The 21,268-nt window shown below is 49.0% G+C and overlaps 1 protein-coding gene and 1 pseudogene across 2 annotated transcripts in view; both read left to right on the top strand.

The window, feature by feature from the left end:
- The window catches only part of Appl2 (adaptor protein, phosphotyrosine interacting with PH domain and leucine zipper 2), a 47,962-nt gene that overhangs the window by 21,273 nt on the left and 5,421 nt on the right, over window positions 1–21,268 (top strand). For both annotated transcript variants that reach the window (XM_021175188.3, XM_085843066.1), the window contains 12 exons: window positions 3,206–3,293; window positions 6,167–6,208; window positions 6,333–6,391; window positions 7,078–7,224; window positions 10,467–10,549; window positions 13,488–13,646; window positions 15,012–15,200; window positions 16,402–16,444; window positions 16,566–16,622; window positions 16,702–16,790; window positions 18,661–18,819; window positions 18,983–19,035. In XM_021175188.3, coding sequence (XP_021030847.1) covers window positions 3,206–3,293; window positions 6,167–6,208; window positions 6,333–6,391; window positions 7,078–7,224; window positions 10,467–10,549; window positions 13,488–13,646; window positions 15,012–15,200; window positions 16,402–16,444; window positions 16,566–16,622; window positions 16,702–16,790; window positions 18,661–18,819; window positions 18,983–19,035 — 1,168 coding nt within the window. The remainder of the gene's footprint in view (window positions 1–3,205; window positions 3,294–6,166; window positions 6,209–6,332; window positions 6,392–7,077; window positions 7,225–10,466; window positions 10,550–13,487; window positions 13,647–15,011; window positions 15,201–16,401; window positions 16,445–16,565; window positions 16,623–16,701; window positions 16,791–18,660; window positions 18,820–18,982; window positions 19,036–21,268) is intronic.
- On the top strand, window positions 4,000–4,095 carry LOC115032184 (U6 spliceosomal RNA; annotated as a pseudogene).

Genomic DNA, 21,268 nt, shown 5'->3' with positions numbered 1-21,268 from the left:
CCATATAGAACTGTACCAGTTGCAGGTGCTCACCTCCCCACCGTCACCTGCACTTCGGAGAGCTTTGTGGGGGGGGCACTAGAGAGGAATAGTAAAACTGCCCATCGGCTCTGAGCTTTTTATCGTCCTATTGAACGGTGGGGGAAAGACACTGAAACTGTTTCTCTGGCTGTATCCACAACACCTGCAGAGCCCAGAGGGGCCTACAAGCTAAAGGCCCAATCCTGCAAAACTGTCCTGACTTTTAGGTACCAGTTGTAAGTCCCAGGCTTCTGGAGCTTCTGACTGACTAGCTAAAATTGGAGGTTAGGAATTTGTGGGAATGGTCTATAACTCAGGCTCACTGTGGTTACCAGCTATGTTAAGATATCACAAAGTGCACAATGACCAGCTGAACACAATGACACATTGGCAAGGTGTAGGGAGGGACACAGAGCTTCCGAGCTCTCTAGGGACACAAGTGCCAGGGTTCAGCTGCCTGGAAGCTCCTCCTGTCTCTCTTAGATAAACCAATCTAGAAACTTCTTCACAGACAGCCTAGAGGTTTATTTCCACAGCAATTACAGCCCTGTCAAAATGGTAGTCATGATTGACCATCATGCTTTTCACTCCTCTTGTGGGATCTCTTTAAAGTATGTCAACAGATCAGTGAGATGGTCCCATGGGTAAGGGCATGCCACTAGACCTGACGTGGAGCTCAGCCCCAAAGCCACGTGGTAGAAGGAGAGAACTGACTCCATAGGTATGCTGCTGATGCGCGCACGCGAGCACACGAGCACACACACACACACACACACGTAAAAATTATGTTGAACGGTATAGAATCTATTTTAAAATGTAATTGCAGAGCAGCAAAATAATGTTTGAGAGGTGTGAAGAATTTTTTTATTTACTCAATTTTATGATTATTAATTGTGAGTAAATAACTCAGGGAGGCGGTGAGATGCCTCCCCCAAGTCCCACGTGTCCATAGGTAGGAGAGAGCTCCTGAGGGCCCCAAGTCCCACGTGTCCATAGGTAGGAGAGAGCTCCTGAGGGGCCTCCAGTCCCACGTGGCCATAGGTAGGAGAGAGCTCCTGAGAGGCACCCAGTCCCACGTGTCCATAGGTAGAAGAGAGCTCCTGAGGGCCCCAAGTCCCACGTGTTCATAGGTAGGAGAGAGCTCCTGAGGGCCCCAAGTCCCACGTGTCCATAGGTAGGAGAGAGCTCCTGAGGGCCCCAAGTCCCACGTGTCCATAGGTAGGAGAGAGCTCCTGAGGGCCCCAAGTCCCACGTGTCCATAGGTAGGAGAGAGCTCCTGAGGGGACCCAAGTCCCACGTGTCCATAGGTAGGAGAGAGCTCCTGAGGGCCCCAAGTCCCACGTGTCCATAGGTAGGAGAGAGCTCCTGAGGGGCCCCAGTCCCACGTGTCCATAGGTAGGAGAGAGCTCCTGAGGGGCCCCCAGTCCCACGTGTCCATAGGTAGGAGAGAGCTCCTGAGGGCCCCAAGTCCCACGTGTCCATAGGTAGGAGAGAGCTCCTGAGGGCCCCCAGTCCCACGTGTCCATAGGTAGGAGAGAGCTCCTGAGGGCCCCCAGTCCCACGTGTCCATAGGTAGGAGAGAGCTCCTGAGGGGACCGGGCTGGTTGTCAGGAGAGTGGCTAGGACACCAGCCTACAGTTGCTACTCGCTGCCTTCTGGGAGGTAGTGTGGATCTCTTGATGGGCATGAGTCACGGGTAGTGTCAAGGGGCCTGTAGGGTCGGAGTTCACACAAGCCTCCGGATGTCTAAGCTGCTCCAAATGGGTTGAGGTATGAGAAGAGTCGCTTCTGAGTTAGTTTCTCTCTCCATACCAGAATCAGGCGAATTTAAAGATGAGCCAGCTAACCCTGGAAGGAGAATGACTGAGCAGGCAGGAGGGGTGCATATGGCACGTTTAATAGGATGTCTTGGAATGAGATCTTTCTTGTGACTCTGAGTTCTTTCCTTAGACATCATTGGCCTGTGCACCTCTCATGTCACACAAAAGGCAAATGACACAAATCCCACCTTTAGGAAGAGAACGGTCAGGCAGGAGGAGTCTGGCATGATCATGTTCCTGTTTACTTAGTGCCTGCCTGAGCCCAGAGTCACCATAGTAGGAGTGCATGTTGATGTTCAGTTAGCTGTTGAGGAAAGCATTAAGTTTCTTACTGTGATCATTCTAGGAAAAACCCCAGCCCTCCAGCCCCAGTGGCACTTAGCAGTATGGCTGTCTTCTTGCATTCCTCTCAGAAGAATGTTGCCACCCTTCAGCTGGGCTGAGATATAGACATTAATGGAGTTTGCAGACCTGGCAAAGGGTTTGACCATAGCCCTTTAACCTGTGACCCCAGAGGGCAAACCCTGTAGGATAGGTGCATTATGCACGGGGCAGTGGTACGCATGCAGCCTCACTGTTGAATACAGCCTTGCCGACTGCTGACTCCAAACGTGACCTTGAGTTACTTGCCCCTAGTCACCTTCCTAGGAACAGTCCCTTCCCTGGCCATCGCTGGTGCCCAGTCTGTAGATTGTGAAGTTTGGGCAGCAGTGTGTGTTGGGCTGAGGAGAAAGATGGAGTTCACTCCTAGCCATGTTTTCATCCCCTGTCCAGTTATTTGTGATCTGAATTTAGAGAGTTGTTTGCCTTGAGTCAAATGAGGATCGCAAATAACCCCCAGTTCACAGGGCAAGGGAAGCTCATGGCATACACGATGGGAAGCTGGCACACAGATGGCACCATCCTCTGTCTCCTCTGAGGATCTACTGGCCCTCTGCTGGGCGTGAGGTTGGGCCAACCCTAACCAGTTCCAGGCAGGCTGGTTTTTCTGGTGTGGCCATCGCCCTTGTGAGCGAGATTGCTGACAGGCCTGGTGAGGTGGCAAACCACAGAGTCCTGCCAGCAGCCTGCAGTCAGTGCCAGCCAATGTGCTGTGTGGGCTCTGGGAGGGTGCCGCCTGCTCTGAGAATACAGAGAGCAAAGACGACCTACTGAGCCAGAGATGCCTTTAACAAGCCTCACTGATGCTACAGTTGGGAGCCCTGCCTTCATCAACATGCTTCCAGGCCTGTCTCATTTCCTGTTGAGGACATCCATATGAGCCCCTTGGGCACACAGGAGCATCTGTGGTAGTCTCGTGCTGAAGTGCAGCCATGTCGGTACTAATGTGTGTAATTTTCTCAACTCAGTGCTTTTGCTTTCAGCTCAATGGTCTCCACACAGAGCTGGCCAAGCAACTGGCAGACACTATGGTTCTCCCTGTTATACAGTTTCGAGAGAAGGATCTCACAGGTAAAGTAGCAGGTGCAGTGCAGTTGCCTTCTGAAGCTTAGCTTACCTACCCGTAATTCTTACTGCATCCGCTCCTTCCAGCACGAGGCTGTCCATCATGCTTTTAAAGCAGCTTCATTCAGCAAACCTTTCTTGATTCTGTACGTTCCTGGTTCAACAGAGGGAGGCCATGGGCAAACAAAACAGACACAGGGGCAGCATTATCATGCTGCAGAAGGATGACCACAGACTGGAGAAAGCACTCCAGAGGCCGAGGGTCTCGGGCCTCCGAGCTGGAGGCTGAGTGCACTGTAGATGTTGGCAGGTAGATAGGGATGCCAGGGTGGGGGCAGCTGTTCTTGAGAAGGATGGGCACGAGGACTGTGAGGTGGAAGCTTGGAGAGAGGAGGATGGGCGGTGCCAGGCGCTCCCTGTGGAGGCTGAGGGCAGGGCAGCACCTGGGGTACACCTGTGAGCACAGTCCTGTGAAGCCCATGCTCAGTGCTGAGTGAGGAAGTCTAATAAGTGGTACCCTCCCTCCTGAGTAGCCTTCTGAGTGGATTCAGTTCTTAAACTGAAGGAGAACTGTACCATAATTTTAGATGTATTTGAAATCAGAAGTAGTCCAAATGAAGAGTACAAATTCATTGTCTGGAGAAAAATTGGTAATAGAAAAGTGAATCAAAATGCTCTAATTCTGGTGACCTGAATTCCATTTATTACTTAGACAGTAAAGAATTGTGTATGGTTATTGAAACAATAGAGAAGATTAGCATGACCCCTGTGCAAAGACATGAGAATTTGTGAAACATTCCATATTAGAAAAAAGAAAAACATACAAACACACAAAGAATTGTATTTGAGAAAACTGACTAAAAGCAAACAAAACCGAAAAGTACAACCTTAATTTAAAATACACATACACATACACACATGCTATTGGGCTGAAGAAATGGCTCAGTGGTTAAGAGCACTGGCTGCTTTTGCAAAAGATCCAGGTTGGTTCCCAGGACCCAAATGGTGACCTTCAACTGTCTATGACTCTAGTTCCAGGAGATCTGACACTGCCTTCTGGCCTCCATGGGCACCAGGCATGTACATGGTAAACAGACAGACATGTTCATAAAAGATAATAACTTTATTTTAAAATATATGTAATCTTAACGTTCTCTTCTAGGTAGAGAAGCTATAGTAAATGTATGGGCAAATACTAAAAATGGAATTCCCGCTGGCTGTCCTTGTGTCACCTGAGGTTGTGACAATGATTGCACTGCTTTAAGCCCCGCCCAGTGCTTCTTGACAATCCTAATATTTCATAATTAAAAAGTACAAAGTAATGAACTGGTTTGATGGTGCACACCTGCCATCCCAGTGCCTGCGAGACATAGTCAGGAAGATGAACCGCTCATGGTCATCTTCAGCCACAGACCAAACATGAGGCCAGCCTAGGTTACATGAGACCGTACCTCAAAAAAGTCAAAAGGGAAAAAGAAGTAATGTATGTGGCAGACTGCAGGTCTGTGTCCTGTGTGTCTGGGAGCAGAGGAGCGGGGTGCATAGCCTAGACTCAGCATGTCCAGCAGCCCTTGTGACAGTAGCCTTCCTGACCAACTTCTGAAACCTACAGTCTTGAGTTTATAGTTGCTTACAGTGGCCATTCTTTTGCAAAGGAGAATAAAAATGTTTAATTAGTAGTAAAAACAAACATTTCTTATCTATGAAAACCTAATCAAATCACCCTGTTATCATGACACAAAGACAGAAACTTGAAGCATTTGGCACCAGCCAAATATGAATCCAGTCGCAGTCTGCTTACATAGTGCCTTAGCATACACCTTACTGCCTGTTTAATTTTAAATTAGTTTGAATTTATATATGGATGCTTTTCCTGATATACGTGTGCCTGGGGTCTCCAGAGTCAGAGCCCTGGAACTGGAGTTACAGATACTGTGAACCTCCTGTCCAGGTGCTAGGAACCAAGCCTGAGTGAGCCCTCTAAACGAGCAGTAAGTGCTTTGAGCCACTGAGCTGTCTCTCCAGTTCCATAAGTGTTTGGCTTAAGCTGGCCTTGAACTCATGATCCTCCTGCCTCCACCTCATATCATACCAGCATCCACCGCAGCCAACTTTACTGCCTTTCAATCATCTGTGCCCCAGTGGAAGTACACCTGAGGAGAGCAGGAGACACTAGCAAGCTGTTGGAAGACAGCTCTACTCTAATTGGAGTAAAAGCAGAGAGAATGGAAATGTGGGAGGGAAGGGAAGAGCAGCCCAGCCCCAGGGAGAGTGAGACCAGCATAGAAGCTGTAAAGTGTTCTCTTGTCTGCCACACTGGCGTGGATTGTGTCAGGAAGGTGGGAATTGTCACTCCTTCAGGGTCTCCTCTGTGTTTTGTGTTCTTCAGTGTTTCCTCTCACTGTCGTCATTCTCTTGGCGACATTTCTGTCAGTTTGGTTTGGGGATTAAGTCATCTTGTGCATGACAGGTGAGGTGCCATGCTGTGGGGTCATGGTTATTGGTGTTGGCTTGTGGCTGTGCAGTGTGCCAGTTTGTATCATTTTCTCTGGAACCAGCACCATGCCCACTGATGATTTATAAGTCAGGTTTCTACAGTGGTGGCAACAGGAAATGTAAGGGAAGATGGCCTAAGACACTTGAGGGCTTATAGGCCAGTATAGCTTAAACTTCCAGGATAAGTACCTGACCATGTCCTGTCCACCCAGCCCCAGGAGTCCATCTCCCTTACAGACCCCGGGGGTGAAGTGTGATGGTAGCCACTAGGCCAGGGTCTGTGGGAGCTGAGGAGCGAGGGGCTGTGGACAGAGCATGTGCCCTGGCTTCTTCACATGGCTCCAGCTCTTCTGCTCTGACATCTTTTCTTTTCCTTTGTTCAGAAGTCAGCACTTTGAAGGATCTCTTTGGACTTGCCAGCAACGGTAGGCATCTTTTCATTTTTGGTGCATGGGCTTCGGCTGTGCATGAGTGTCGTGGGGGCAGGCTAGACAACCGTTCTTCTTGCCCTTTGACCCTTCCTGGTGCTCAAATGTCTTTTATTTTTAGAGCACGACCAGTCAATGGCAAAGTATAGCAGGCTCCCTAAGAAGAAGGAGAACGAGAAGGTGAGTGTTCCTTCAGTCCCGTCATGGACCTCAGCTCCTCCTGTGACTTCTGTGAGCTTGTGGCATTGCTGCTGTGTGGTGGAGCTCTGCCCTTTTCCTGAGTCTGGACCTTCACATTCTTCTGCACCTCGTGTGTACAGCTCATCACAATTCTGTGCACTGTTTCGGAGCCACTGTAAATTCTAATTGTGTGCTGATTGACTTCTCTGTGGTGCTCTGTCCTGCTGTCTGACCCCCGTACTCATCAGTCTCTTGAGCTCCCATTTAGCTGCCAGCTGATGTTTCACTATCCCAGGCACCGGAATCTGTCTTCATGCACACACTTGTTACTTCCACTCGTGATTCCCTTGAGCTGAATTATCTCCTGGGACTATATATAGACTTTTGCATGGACCAAGCGTGTGTGGCTTTGGTACTTGTTGCTGAACCATTTTCCCAAAGAGTATCATTGAGCACTGCCACTTGCAGGGTATTGGCTTTGCCTCATACAGTCTCGGGGACTGGGGTGCTGTCCTGTTGTGATTTCATTGGGGCTCCTTTTTAAGTTAAGGTGGAACCTTCTCTCTGTGCCATTCTGCTGGTCATGAAAATGTTTATGATGAACAACCAACTATGTCTGAAGGTTTGTGCTCTGGCAAAATTCCTAGACCCTGTGAGCAACTTGGGTTCCCTTTCCCTCTTCCCAGATGAAGATGGAAATTGTGAAAGAGGTGGCAGCTGCCCGGCGGAAACAGCACCTCTCATCCCTTCAGTACTACTGCGCACTCAACGCACTGCAGTACCGCAAGCGGGCGGCCATGATGGAACCCTTGATAGGCTTTGCCCACGGACAGGTAGGGGAGCCCCTTCCCATGAGAGGAAACCCCAAAGCAGCCATCAGGAGAAATGGGAGCCTCGTCATGGCAACAGATGCACAATACCCTGGGAAAGTTCCTAGGGCTCAACTGTTACCAGAGCTTCCAGCTGGGCTCGGCCTGTGAGGCCATATGTTCAGGAAGCTATGGCCTCCTCCCAAGCCTCCCTCAGGGAAGAGCCTGCCTGCCTTCCAAGAAAGCAAGTCCTGGTTCTGCTTTCTGCCAAGGCCACATGGCTGGTGCAGAGCCCGGTGTATCCACATTGCCTTCACAACGGCACCCCAGGCTCACCCCAGGAGCCGGGCTGTGCATGTTCCTTTCCTACTCTGCACTGTCAGGCTCACCCTGGCTGGCTCATGTGCAGACGGCATGCCCCTGAAGTTACTGAGTGTGCTTCCCTCCCAGGGCCGGGGGAATTGTACCTGTGCTTTCTGAAGTCCTGGGAGGTGGTGGGGGAGGGGGCACTCAGTCAGCATCTTCCCTCCTAGTTAGTGATCTGCTGATCCTTGTCTTAGAGATGCTCCAGTTTAAGGATATTGACCCAGCTGCCATGGCACAGGCGAGTGGCAGGGGCCAGCATGAGTTTTCCCTGCTTTAGCCCTCGGTGACTCTCAGCCCTTACGTTGTACAAGACAAATGCACCCAGAATCTTAGGTCATTTGATAATCTATGAACCGAAAATGAGGAGAAGGAACAAAATGTTTCTAAGACCTGTTACCAATTGAACACACATGAGCATCTCTGGCTTCTGTATGCATTTTAAATTACATATATTTCAAAAGAAATACATCAGCTTCACTAAGGGGAAGGGGGTGTGTGTCTGGGCATCTTTAAGTAGCCAGACACAACTGTCTGTTTTCCTGATGTAGTTGCTACATATTGAATGGGGAGTTCACTGAAGTTAGCTTATTCCTGCAGAGGTATTAACTTCAATAGGGCAATCTAGCCTCTCTGTCATTTGAATAAAGCTGGGTTATCCAAAACTAAGTACTGTCCTGTTGGGCCTTCAGCCCTCGGCAGAGCCACCTAGCTCCCACACAGTGGGCACCGTGCTGACTCTCTGTCCCTCCTTTATTACACCCTGGACCCGACAACTGGCCTAGCCATATTAGAGAACTATGCTCTTTGCTCTGTGATTATGTCCTGTGTGCCGTTCCTGCCTGGCAGCCCTTGCTGGGGCAGTAATCCCTGCTTACTCACAAGCCCAGGAACATGGAGAGGGAAGATTTGTATATTGTCTCAGTCTGCAGAGCTTGCTTGGTGGTGGACAGTTTCACAGCACCCAAGGAATATGGCCAGCTGGTTCCGTGCTTTCTCCCAGCCGAGGACTGACTACACCAGCACTCCTAGCCAAGCTTTTTAAATGATTGTAGTTTGGCTCCAGGAGGGAAGAGGAGAGTTCAGTGCTGGCACACATGCAACCCCGGCCTGGGAGGGCGGGGCTGTACCATCAGGTGCTGTGGCAGAAGACGGGAGAGGCGTTTTGTGTTTCACCTGGAAACTCTCCTCATTCGAGACACAGCTAGGGTTCTCTTGGCTGAGTGTTGCGTGACGCTGTGAGCTGTTGTGTGACTCAGAAGTATGTGCTGTGCCTCGGCCCTCAGGTATCAGCCTATGGGCACCATCTATGCTAGCTGATGGTGTGTGAGCACTGCACGCAGCTGTTGGCAGGCCCGCTTGGTAGACTGCCCAGACTTTGTCTCCTGCTTAGGGACGTGGGTTGCACCTGCTGTGGCTTCTCTGGTCCTCAGAACATAGGCTTGAAATTGATTTTAGTTCCGAAGCCTCAGGATGAAGGTTTTTATCAGTTGTATGGGTTTTCCAAAAATCACACTCTGTGTTGTGTGTGTGTGTGTGTGTGTGTGTGTGTGTGTGTGTAGAGAGAGGAGCTTGCACATGCCCTGGCATGCATGTGGAAGTAAGAGGACAACTTCAGGAATCAGTTCCTTTTATCATGTGAGTCCTGCAGACGTGGGACAGGTGCTCTGAGCCATCTCAACAGTCCTGTGAAATCCTGGCGTGTATAAGTGACCTCTCATGTGTATTGACAGGGTAAGCCCTAGGCAGTGGGGCTGTAAAGCCCGGCCATTTATTCTGTGCTTGGGATTGGGTCGCCCCAGAGAGCTCACAGTAACTGGAGAGCAAGTCAGAGGCTTAAAGCAATGCTCCAAAGGAGGTCAGCAGGGAAGGACAAGAAACCCTGATGCTGAGCCATTAGAAATGCCAAAGGTTGATTTAAAAGATGAAAACTAACTGATGAGTATCGTTTGGTATTTGATGTTGCAGGGATTGGAATGGATTTACAATGTTAAGCTGAATTAGAGGTCAGCAGGCCAGAGCCTCCCACATGTGTATTACCGCGTGGGGATAATCGTGTTCATTGGCTGTCCATACCCTCCCTGACCTAAGGACAGGTGCACACATTCCTGGGTTCTCAGATTAGAGAGAAGAATATCCGAACACTGCTGATAACACCACTCAGGCCACACTCCGCTTCCAGACGAGCCAAGGCTAAGGTGTTCCTGTCTTTGCGGGCTTGTGTCACAGCTGGGAAAGTCTTCACAAGAGAGGGAGGCTGAGCTTTTCAGGCTGGGCAGCTGCATTCTTACCATCTCTCTCCCATGCCTGGCCTGGCACATGTGTTGGCACCCAGACCTAGGAAATCAAGCAAGTAGTCCTTCCTTCAGCACCAAACCTGCAGTTTCATTCCAACTTCCCAGGTCCTCGGGGTACCACTCCCCATAGGCAGAGAAAGCATCCATCTCAGAACCCTGAGGAGCAGACTGCCTCACCTACTTTAGCAGCTGCTTGGTGCCAGATCCCCTCTAGTGCTGTGGTTAGAAGAGGCTCTTAAAACTGGGCTCTCTAGCTCAGTTCACCATCTGTCCGTGTATGCAGTGAGTGTGCTCAGGCAGATAGATGGTAGCCCTCAGCGAGGGCAGGCATCTCATGCTGTACTTCATCAGATGCTTGTCCGTGTGCTGCTGCGCCTGAGCATCCCTCAGTCTCCTGAAGAAGCCTCCACAAGGTTGTCAGGCTCCACCTTCTCCACTGAGAAACTTGGGCCTTCTCAACCAGTGTGCTGGAGGTAGGCGATGGAGAGATGCTGCCTGATTACCAGCAGGAGGCGCTGGCGACCCTCAGTTGTCCCACAAGGTCTTAGAGTTAGGGCCACTTACCTTTCCAGCTGATGTACAGAGTACTGCAATTGTATCTTTCAGATCAACTTTTTCAAGAGAGGAGCAGAGATGTTCTCCAAAAGCATGGACGGTTTCTTATCATCCGTTAAAGACATGGTTCAGAGGTAATGCTGCTCTCAGGCGAGGCCTGGGTTCCTTCTGTCTTCCCAGTGAGTCAGCCTTTCTGGGAGGTGGGGGAGGCTTCTGTCTTCAGAGGTCAACAGAGCCCCATTACCCTGTAGCAGGCCAGGCTCTCCCAACATGAAAACTTGTATTTCCCATGGAGTCCAGGCACTTTTGGTGTCAGAATCGCTTTTGCTGATGTGTGGGTGACACATGCTCTGAGCTTGTGAGAGGTGGAGGTTAACTTTCTCTCTGGGATTATGGGATCAGCAACCAGAAGTGCTTTAACTTTTCAGGAAGTTCTAGCTGTCGTACTAGTTTACCCTAGCCTTCACAGTTACTTCAGTGAGCTGTGGTGCAGCCATGGAGTGCACACTTCAAACCCCCATCACTTTCCTCGATGGTCTTACCTGTGCTGCCCCAGCTCCTGGCTCCTGCCCCTGTCCCCTTCCCTGACCCCTGTGACGAGAGTGCGGTGGCTCATGGACCACACCTGCAGACTAGTTTCACCAGAGCATGGATGTGTCACTCAGTATCTGTGCAGACTCATGTGTGGGTTGGGTTTGGGGAGGGGGTGCTATAGTTTAAGAGATAAAAAATGGCAGGAGGAGGGGACAGGAAGGCCAGAGTTCAAGGCCAGCCTGGAGCACATGAGACCCTTTCAGAACCTCTCACCCTGCCTCCAAAGAGGGAAATACACAGAGTGGAAATGATGGCTGTGGAATCTTCAGGTGGAAATGGGGACGTGTTCCTGATGCTGTTACATCCCTGATAGCTGAAAAGGGCCAGGAGGAATTTAGTCAGGCACGAGTCCATCAGAGGCTCAGAACATGAAGGTAAACCCTGAAGAACCAGTACCAAGCCCTGAGCTTGCCTAGTATCCAGCAGCAGGGAGGGACACAGGTCAGACTTAGTGATGCCAGAGAGCAGTTTGTGAAATCCACATCACTTCCTTCCTGTGTAGATGGTTCGTCCTGGGGAATATTAAGAGCACAGTACAGAACCTGCCATTCTGTAAGAGGGCCTGTTCTCTCTCGTCTTCTAAGTATGAAGTTTCTCTGTTTTGTTTTTTAGGCAGGGCTTCATTTTGTAATCCTGACTGGCCTGGAACTCACCATATGAACTAGGGTGGCCTCAAACTCAGATCTGCCTGCCTCTGCTTCCTGAGTGCTGGGATTAGAGGTGTGCATGCATCACCATGCGTGACGTTAGCACTTGAACACCAGCAGTGTTCTCCAGGCAGGAGGATCTTGTGCTGCCACACTGTGTGCAGGTGCCACCCACCCACAGGAGGCCTCAGGCACTGTCTGGTGCTGGCACTACAGCTTGCATTACTGCAGGGGGGACTCGGTAGCCTAGGTGCTCACATGTTTTCAGAACTCAGCTGAGGGCTGGACAAGGCAGCATGGTTTCAGCCACCCTGAAGAGCTTTAGGCTTTTTTACCTTAACCCCAAGGTAATATATTTCTATGTGCAAGTTAGAAAAATACTTAAACAAAACAAAACAAAAACCCAGCCAGCTTTGAAGAGTTGCAGGTGAAGCAGTTATTTTTCTACTCTGTTCTTTGGGGTCTTGGAAATTTCTGATTGGTGTAGGATTTTGAGGCTATCTGTATGGGGCTGGGGGAGAGCAGAGCAGCTACTAAAACCAGAATAGTGTGCCCCGTGTCATACTGTTGCACTTGAGCCTGTCTCTCTCTGAGGACACACTCCTTCCAAAAGACGACTCTCTCCACACAATCTGAAGGACCTCAGTGGGTCTGTCCACAGATGGCCCCAAGAATCCTGTATGTGGCTGTCCTACTCCAGTCTCCACCTTGCCAGGGCACGGTGATAAACACCTTTAATCCCAGTACTGAGGAGGCAAAGGCAGGCAAACTCTGTGAGTTTGAGGCCAGCCTGCTTTACATGGTGACACACACACACACACACACGTACACACATGCAAACCCTTCCTCACCTTGGCAATGAATACCAGGTTATGCCAGTGAGGTTTGATTGTTAGTGCCAGTCCCACCATCTCAGTAGAGGAGTACCTGTCACACCAGTACCTGGTCTGTTCAGATGTCAGAAGAGCTGAACTCTCACCTAGGCAAACTTGAGAGCTGGGTGGAATGTCCGGGCTTAGAGAAGAGGAAATCCTGAGCTCTGCCCTTGAGAAACTGGATGTTGTGACTCTGCTGCACATGTCTGTCTCACTCCTGACTGCCATAGCTGTTTTCTCGTGTAACTTCGTGTGAAGTGGGTCTCCTTATCTCTAGTGCGCGTTCTCAGATATGTGGGCCATCTGGGGATTTCTGTCCTAGACTTTACAACCTACGCCAGTTACCAGTACGGAGAGTCTGAGTCGCCTGTTTCATGCAAAAGTTCCAAGTTTTCTATACATCAGCGTATGTGCATGTGAGGCCAGGACTGTCACACCAGAGCCTGGTCATTGGCTCCCTTACCCTCTGTGAGCAGTCCTTGACCAGTGAGCCTGAACCATCTCAGGGCATATTATGACTGTCTTAGGACAAGCCTTGGCCTTGAGTTACCATTGTACCTTCATATTTCCTGGCCATTCCTCTCTCTCAGAGTCTTCTCAAAGCCTGAGTTAGGCACTGTTCCCTTCCTTTCCTTGGGATGGAGGGACTTTGATAGGCTACCTATACTTGGACCCTGAGGACAGGCTCACAGTGCAGTTCCTAAGATCTGCATCAGATAAATGAATGTGGTACCCCTGAACCAGTGTTGTTCTAGAATGGTGGGCTTACGTCAATTCTGGTAATGGAGCTTTCTGGGCATTAGTAAAAAAGGTAAAGAGCTGTGGCTTCATGGGAAACTGGTGGCTCCATCTGTAATATAGGATGCTTCGGTGGGTGAGGCAGACCCTGCCACCGTGGCTTAGGAGTGGTGAGTCAGCCTGTGGAGAGTGGCTGACCTGAAACCTTCTGTCTTAAGCATTCAGGTGGAACTGGAAGCTGAGGCAGACAAGATGCGGGTGTCCCAGCAAGAGCTGCTTTCAGTCAGTGAATCTGTTTATACTCCGGACATTGATGTGGCCACAGCGCAGATCAACAGGAACCTCATCCAGAAGACTGGTTACCTCAATCTCAGAAAGTGAGAGTGCCATGCAGTTTGTTTTCCCTGGGAAGTAGCCCCAGAAGCCATCGCTCGCATTGCCAGTGAGGCTCTGTGTAGCAGTAGTCAGCAAAGGATGGACTCCCACTCCTGCCTGACTTGGGAAGCTTCTGGGGCCCAGGTTCCAAGCTGCACTGAGCAGTGGCCGAGAACCCAACCATAAGGACCTGGGGTCAGTGCCCTTGACTCCACGTGTTGCAGGCCACCCTTGTTTAGGTGTCATGGTCACTTAGATGTTCTCACTCCAACTACTGAGTTACAGCCCTTTGCCCCTGCTGGCTGGAGAGTAGGAGCAGTGCCACAGAGCCATGGTCAGTTAAGTCCCTCCGGATTAAATCCTGCCTGTCATGGTCTTGTCTTTAAATGTCCATCTGGAATAAGAGACTGTCAGGTGTAACTGCTTCCAGACCCTAAGAGGCTGGGGGGGGGGGGGGCGTCGAGTATGGGGAGTGTTGGTATTGGTGGCTGACTTGGCTGAGATGTAGATGACCTCTGTCTGAGGCACCTACTTCCTATTGAATGACATTCTAGTGTGTTGGGACCCCTCCAAGGTTAACAATTGCCATTAAAAAAATTATTGAAACAAGACACATAGTGCCTTGTATATACATTCTATTTAGAAAACATGAAACCAAATGTTCCTACCATTCAGCTTATCTGACGTAATGGCTAGCTCTTTCTGCATGTGGTACCTCTCCCAGGCTAATCTGTGTGAGACTATCCCCATTAGTTCTGTAGGGGGAAAAAATCCACAAAATTTTGATGCTTTTGCCAAGAAGCTGTATTTTTCTCTTATACACAGTACACCAAATGAGAATGCCCTCCAGTTAGAGACCACAGGATTGGGGGAAAGGCAGTGTGACCCTGGTGACTGGTAGAGTCAGTATAATTCAGTACTATATCCCAGAGAAATGATAACTGGTTTTCAGTTCCTAATTGTGAAGGACAGATTATAGTTAAGGCTGGTGGGTTTGGAAGCCAAGGGTGGGGAGGGGTAAGCATCTGTGCCTGCATAGCTGGCATTGGTTGGAAGCCAAGGGTGGGGAGGGGTAAGCATCCGTGCCTGCATAGCTGGCATTGGTTGGAAGCCAAGGGTGGGGAGGGGTAAGCATCCGTGCCTGCATAGCTGGCATTGGTGCTGTTCTTCCTCATGGAGTGGAACCTCGTCTTCCCCTGACTCAAACAAAAGGTATTTCTGTCACTAGTCACAAAGAGAGTTTTAAGGTTTCCTTTTAATGCAAAGGCATTTCTAAAATGCTGCCAGTTCCTAAGAACAGGCAGATGGTATGGGGTTGCTGTCCCCGTGCCCTAGTGTTAATGGACCTTCACATACAATTCCCACAGCAAGACGGGACTGGTCACCACCACGTGGGAGAGGCTGTACTTCTTCACCCAAGGCGGGAACCTCATGTGCCAGCCCAGGGGCGCTGTGGCTGGAGGCCTGATTCAGGACCTGGACAACTGCTCTGTGATGGCGGTAGATTGTGAAGACCGGCGATACTGCTTCCAGATCTCCACGCCCAGTGGCAAACCGTATGCCTCATAGCTTATTTGGGAGGACAGTGTAGGAAGTGCCCTTCCTGAAGGCTGCTAGCTCTAGTTCCCATGTGCCAGTCCTCCTCAGGAGAGGCCACACTCCAGGCCTTATTCCTCCAGAGAATGGTTTTCTGTTCTCTAAATAGATGCAGGTGGTTTCTGGTCCAGCTCGCCGTATTCAGGAGCCCCTGTGAGAAGCCAGCTCTCAGTTTTAGAAGGAGACACATATGTGTATATCCAACACATGTAGAAGCAGATGCTTGTCAGCAGAGGTAGAAGTGAGAAAGCTGTGACTCCTGTTTCTTAGGGGCAAGGCTAAGGAGAGCAGGAAGGAGGCTACCCAAGGAGCCATTTTATATCAGGACAAGAAGTGTGAACAGCACAGTCTGCTACAGACATGACACTTAATCACGAGGTCCTCACACCTGGGGACCTTAGTGGCCTAAAGAGGTCATACCTCAAAATGTGGTAGCCTAGAGTTACCACGGTAGATTCCATCCCGGTGGCTCCTCTCGGTGTGCAACAGTGGTTTGTGTTCAGAGTTCCAAAGCCAAGAAAATCCCGCAAGGTGGTGGTGAAAGAGTGGGAACCCGGGGCCATCCCTCCCCAAGTCAGTAGAGCAGTTAGTTGGATACTGTCCTTCCTCTAACCATGGCCAGTGGCTCACAGCTGAGACGCCCAGGTCCTAGTGGCCCCATTTGCTTCCTGAGCATCCCTGGGCCTGGGTCTCCTCAGATGCAAAACAGAAATGGTGTCTGTGTTCCTTCTGCCACAGTTATAAGGAACAGAGTCCTTGAAAGGGGTACGGCCATTGTGAAGGTGGAATGTCTTCAGCATATGGACTCTCGGTTCTTAGATACCAAGTTGTATCTTTGAGAAGGATGAATACTCTCCTGTCAGCATCTAAGAAGAGGATCCGACAGTCTGCACTACAGTCATAGGCTAGATGGGTTAAGTCCAACCTTCTCACGCAGAGGAGGAAGCTGAGGGTAGATGGTGCAGTGCGCTGGTGGAAGAGCCAGCCTGCAACCCCATTTCCCTTCCATCCCAAAACGCTGCTTTCCTGGGGTCAAGTTGCTATAAAGAACATTCCTCAGGTCCTGAGACCTGGGAGGCATCCCCCTTCACGATGGCCTTACCTCTTCCAAGGACTCTGCTTCTACCAGGCCCTGTGTTCCTGATATCTTGTTTGTTTCAGGGGAATAATTCTCCAAGCAGAGAGCAGGAAGGAATATGAAGAGGTAAAGCTTTGTCCGACTCATGCCTGTCTGTTCGTCTGTCCGTGTGTGTGTGTGTGTGTGTGTGTGTTGTGTGTGTCTCAGAGAGACAGAGATTCAGTATTCTTTCTAATGCCCTCCACAGTGGATATGTGCAGTAAACAACATCTCCAGGCAGATCTACCTGACGGACAACCCAGAGGTAACTTAACCACTTGCACTCCTCCTGCAAGGAGGCATCCATTCCTGGACTGAGCATGTCTCCTGTGGCTTACCTTTAGGCAGTAGCCATCAAGTTGAATCAGACGGCTCTTCAGGCGGTGACTCCAATTACAAGCTTTGGGAAGAAACAAGAAAGCTCCTGCTCCAGGTAAGCAAGGACGAGGAGAAATTAGCCTGTGCGGAGCCACGCTGTATTAGAGATTTGAAGTGAATTCTTCCGAGTTCTCACAACCAACCCTCCACAGATTCCACTGCACCCTGTGCAACAGACGCAATAGTTATAGCCGGAAAAGGTAGTAATGTGCCCACACTCACAGCACAGAGAGAGGTGGAATCAGTATTCAGACCTGATTGTCCAGGGCCATAGCCACACGACAGACCCTCCTGCAGCTGTGTGAGCATCATGGTACTGTAGCTGTGTCACCTTCTGTGTGTCCATGGTCTGGGCTCAGCCTTCTCTGCACACGCATAGGTTCACAAGTGCATCCAGGTTTCCACTTACTTTACTGCATTTCTGTAATTCTTATAACACGCCTTATGTCATGTATTAGCATTGACTATTTGGGGTTTCTGTTTGCTCTTAGTTGGAGTGGGGTTATGGGGAGAGTCACATCAGATCATCTGGCTAGCCTCATTCTCCCAAGTGCTGGAGTTACAGGTATCCTCGCCCACACCTGGTTTTCCCATCTCCATTAGCTGAGCATTTCCATGCACACAGCTTTTCCTCTGAATACTGCTTAAGGATGTATTCTAGAGCTCCTACATTTTATCTCAGTGGGAGTTTTCAAGTGGTTAATTAGGTAGGAGAGGTTTGCCTTTTTGTTGCATTAATGGCATCAAGGGGCATATTAAAATCAAGACTCTGTGTCTTTTAGTGGCATGGTAGAAAGGACTCCATCAGATGTCCTACAAATACTTAATAGCCCAGAAGGCAGGCAGTCCTTAGGAAACTCTGATTGTGTAGCTTCTCAGGGTTTAGGCACCTGGCATTGGTCTGTGAGAAAGAACGAGAGGTAAGGCCACCAGATGGATTTGAGTCATTGCAAAAAGCCTTGGTGATTCCTGCTCAGGGATTACAGGCAGTGTACAGCCAAAGGATTGAGAAAGGGGCAACACTGCATAGAAGTCTGTCAAGTAGCCATTGCAGTCCCTATAAAGTATTCAGTTAGGACATGTTTGAGAAACCAGAAAATGCTGATGTAAAAATACCAAGTGAAAAGATTCTGGAGGGCTTTTGTGGTCCAGACTGTGTAAGGAATGGAAATGTTGTGACATTCAGTGCCCTTCAAAGTTTGCACTGTACCTTAAAAAGGATTTTTAAAGGGTAAAGTTAAATGACAGCATTCTGTCCTCAAGAGAAGCAGCAGGACAGTGTAGGACAGGCTCCTCACCGTGCAAGCACACTACTTTTACAGGCGCTGTCTCTAGCTGCAGATGGGCCACAGTGCAGTGCTCAGGAGGCACAGGGGACCAAGTACTGTGACTTATTGAAAAGTATCAGAGAATTCAGAGAAGGGACAGAGGAATGCTGGCACAATGGTATAACGGAGCCGGTGCAAGGAGAATTGGCTAAGCGTCGGGATGGAACTCACAGGAGCAGGAACACGTGGTGTGTTTGCTTTCTCTCTCAAGTGGTGGTCTAGTGAGTGGAGGGGACTTTCAGAAAATTACAGCTGGGTTGCAGTGAAATGTCAGGTCCAGATGTTTTGTTTTCTCAGCTAGCATGTCTTCAGTACCTACTATGTGTCAGTGTGAGCTGGCTGTAGCCTCAGTCCTAAAAACCCATCTCTAAGGGAGAAATTAGTATGTAAGTCCTAACGCACTGCTCAGAATGCTGGGACTGACTATAGCATGAAGAAGTGAATGGCTCTAAGCAAGGACGTGCAGTTGTGGAAGGTTTATTTGTAGAATGGGCTGAGAGCAGTTGGAGGCTCCTTTGTATTTCAATATGTAAAAGTCATAGCAGCATTAAACAAGTGCAAAATTTGATCAAGTTTTTCTCCCTTTTTATATTTTAGTCAAAACATAAAAAATTCAGACATAGAAGATGACAAGATTGTTCCCAAAGCAACAGCCAGCATTCCTGAAACAGAGGAACTGATTGTGCCTGGGACACCCATTCAGTTTGATATTGTACTTCCGGCAACAGAATTCCTTGACCAGAACAGGGGTGGCAGGTAATACCTGAGGTGGCAGTCTTGGGGAAATGAACGCCAGTTTGTCTGTGTCTTTACTCACCACCAGACTGCTACTGTGATACCCTCCTGACCAAGAGCTCAGGTGCTAAGCATCTTGCCAGCTGCAGCTGTCAGGACTGCTGACCTCTGGCTGTTCCCCTAGGCGCACCAACCCTTTTGGTGAGACGGAGGATGATGCGTTCCCTGAAGCAGAAGGTAAGTGCCCAGTCTCATGCTCTCTTTGGCCTGTACAAGTGAAGAGGGTCCTGAAGGTGAGAAGTCATGTACTAAAGCTAAGGTAGAGGTAAGAACTCAGACGTGACCCTCCAGCGTGTTCTGTGAAAACTTGGACAAAAAAGGAAGGCTATTTTAGCTTTAGCCAGACCGTGCCCTTTTTGAAGCTCCTGCCCAGAGGCACTATCAAATCTAATTTGTTATTAGATTTCTATAGAGCAGATTTTTCAGAGGAAAAAATGATCATAATTAAAGTGGAATCATGGTAGCTGAAGTGACAGAAGACATCTATAATCCCATCATTAAGGAGGCTGAGACAGAAGGATCACTGAATTCAATGAAGCAGATGTTGAGGTCCGAGCCAGGACAATTTCAGTAATTTGAAGCATTTGCAAGATCTCTAATATGGCTTCTTGAAGGGAATCTCACATTGTTTCTAGGATGAAACTCTTTCTAATGACTCCCCTCAAGTTTAATAGTACTTAAGCGTTTACAGGAGCCAAGAGTCCTTCTCAGGGGTCGTTTCTCAGGGGTTGTTTGCTGCTCATAGAGAGGCCCAGGGTTGCTCTCAGTTCCCATGACCCACATGGCAGCTCACAACCAGCACCCGAGGACCCCGCCCACGCCCTCCTCCAGCCTTTACATGTACCAGGCACTCAAGGTGCACAGAAACTTAAAAAATTACTTTAAATCTACTTGAACATTGCTAGAGAAAAAACTCAGCAGTTAAGAGCATCTAGTGTTCTTGCAGAGGACCGACTGCAAGTTGGGTTTGCTTACCAGTACCTGTATAGCTGCTTATAACTAACTGCCTTAGCTCCAGTTCAGATCTGACACTGTTTGGCTTCCACAGGCACACATGGCACATACATATACATACACATATACATATAAGAAAAACCTTATAGACATAAACAAAAATAAACCTTTAAAAAGGATTTGGCTAAACTAAGTTTTTGTTTTACTAACAGACTATGCTTTAGAAATGACTCTGCACAGCACCAAGTACCTCGATGACTTTGCATAGTCCACACAAGTATTTCAGATTCAGCTGGGTGTGTTGGGCCATGCCTAGCTGAAGTCATAGAAGACATCTATAATCCCATCATTAGGGAGGCTGAGACAGAAGGGTCACTGCATTCAAGACCTAATGCTATGAAGCAGATTTTGAAATCCAAGTCAGGACAATTTCAGTAATTTGAAGCACTTGCAAGATAATCCCAGAACTGAAAAGACTGAGACAGGAGTCACTGAGTTCAAGACCAACCTAGTCTATGTGGCAGGATCCTGCCTCAAATAAAACTATTTATGTAAAACTAACTCCAGACCTGGGCATGGTGGCACTCACCTTTAATCCCAGCACTCAGGAGGCAGAGGCAGGCAGATCTCTGAGTTCAAAGTCAAGTCCAGGCTAGCCAGGGCCACATAGAGAAACCAGTCTTGAAAGAAAAAATTTTTAAAAAGACCACGTATAGCATGTTTTTAGCATGTTAGTTTTGTAAACAAGGATGGGGGTCTTCTAATCATCTTTCAGTTGTTGCTCAGTACTGTTAGACTATGCCCCCACTGAGCCTGGCCTATGGCAAATGCCTGTAGTACCAGCTGTTGGGGGTAAGCAAGGGGAGAGTGGGTAGGTATGGAGATGGCTCAGTGGTTAAGTGGACTGGTGGTTCTCGCAAAAGACCTGGGTTCAGTACCCACGTGGTGCTGACAGTAAGCCATCATTTCAGTCCCAGGAGAACAGATATTCTGTTCTGGCCGCCAAGGGCACTGCATGCATGTGGTACACTGACATACACGGAGGCAAAACACCATCAGGAAGGGAGGGAGGGAGGAAGGAAGGAAAAGTTAGCTTTAAGAAAATGTCCTGGTAAATCAATCAGTCAATAACAAATAAGGAAAAAATAGCTTTTAAAAAAAAGTCCTGAGCTTAGGACTTTTTTGGACTACAGCATAAGTCCAAGGCCAGCCTGTGCAACTTCTGAGAGCTGGGGATGTAGCCCAGGAGTAGGACACTTGCTTAATAGCGCACAATGCCTTGGCTCCACTCTGAACACTTGAGGGTAGGGTGTCCCAAAGACACATAAATACAAATTAGCAATCTTTCCATTCATTTATAGGATGTAACTTTGTCTCTGTGGTAATAAAAATATGTATGGATCAAATGTGGCCCAGTATTACATCTTATTTCTCATAACTATTCAATGGCCCACAA

The sequence above is a fragment of the Mus caroli genome, unplaced genomic scaffold, assembly GCF_978045245.1.
Source record: "Mus caroli unplaced genomic scaffold, Mus_caroli_1 scaffold_9, whole genome shotgun sequence".
Taxonomy (NCBI): Eukaryota; Metazoa; Chordata; class Mammalia; order Rodentia; family Muridae; genus Mus; species Mus caroli.
The sequence above is the reverse complement of the archived record's forward strand: the minus strand, read 5'-3'. Positions and strand labels throughout refer to the sequence as shown.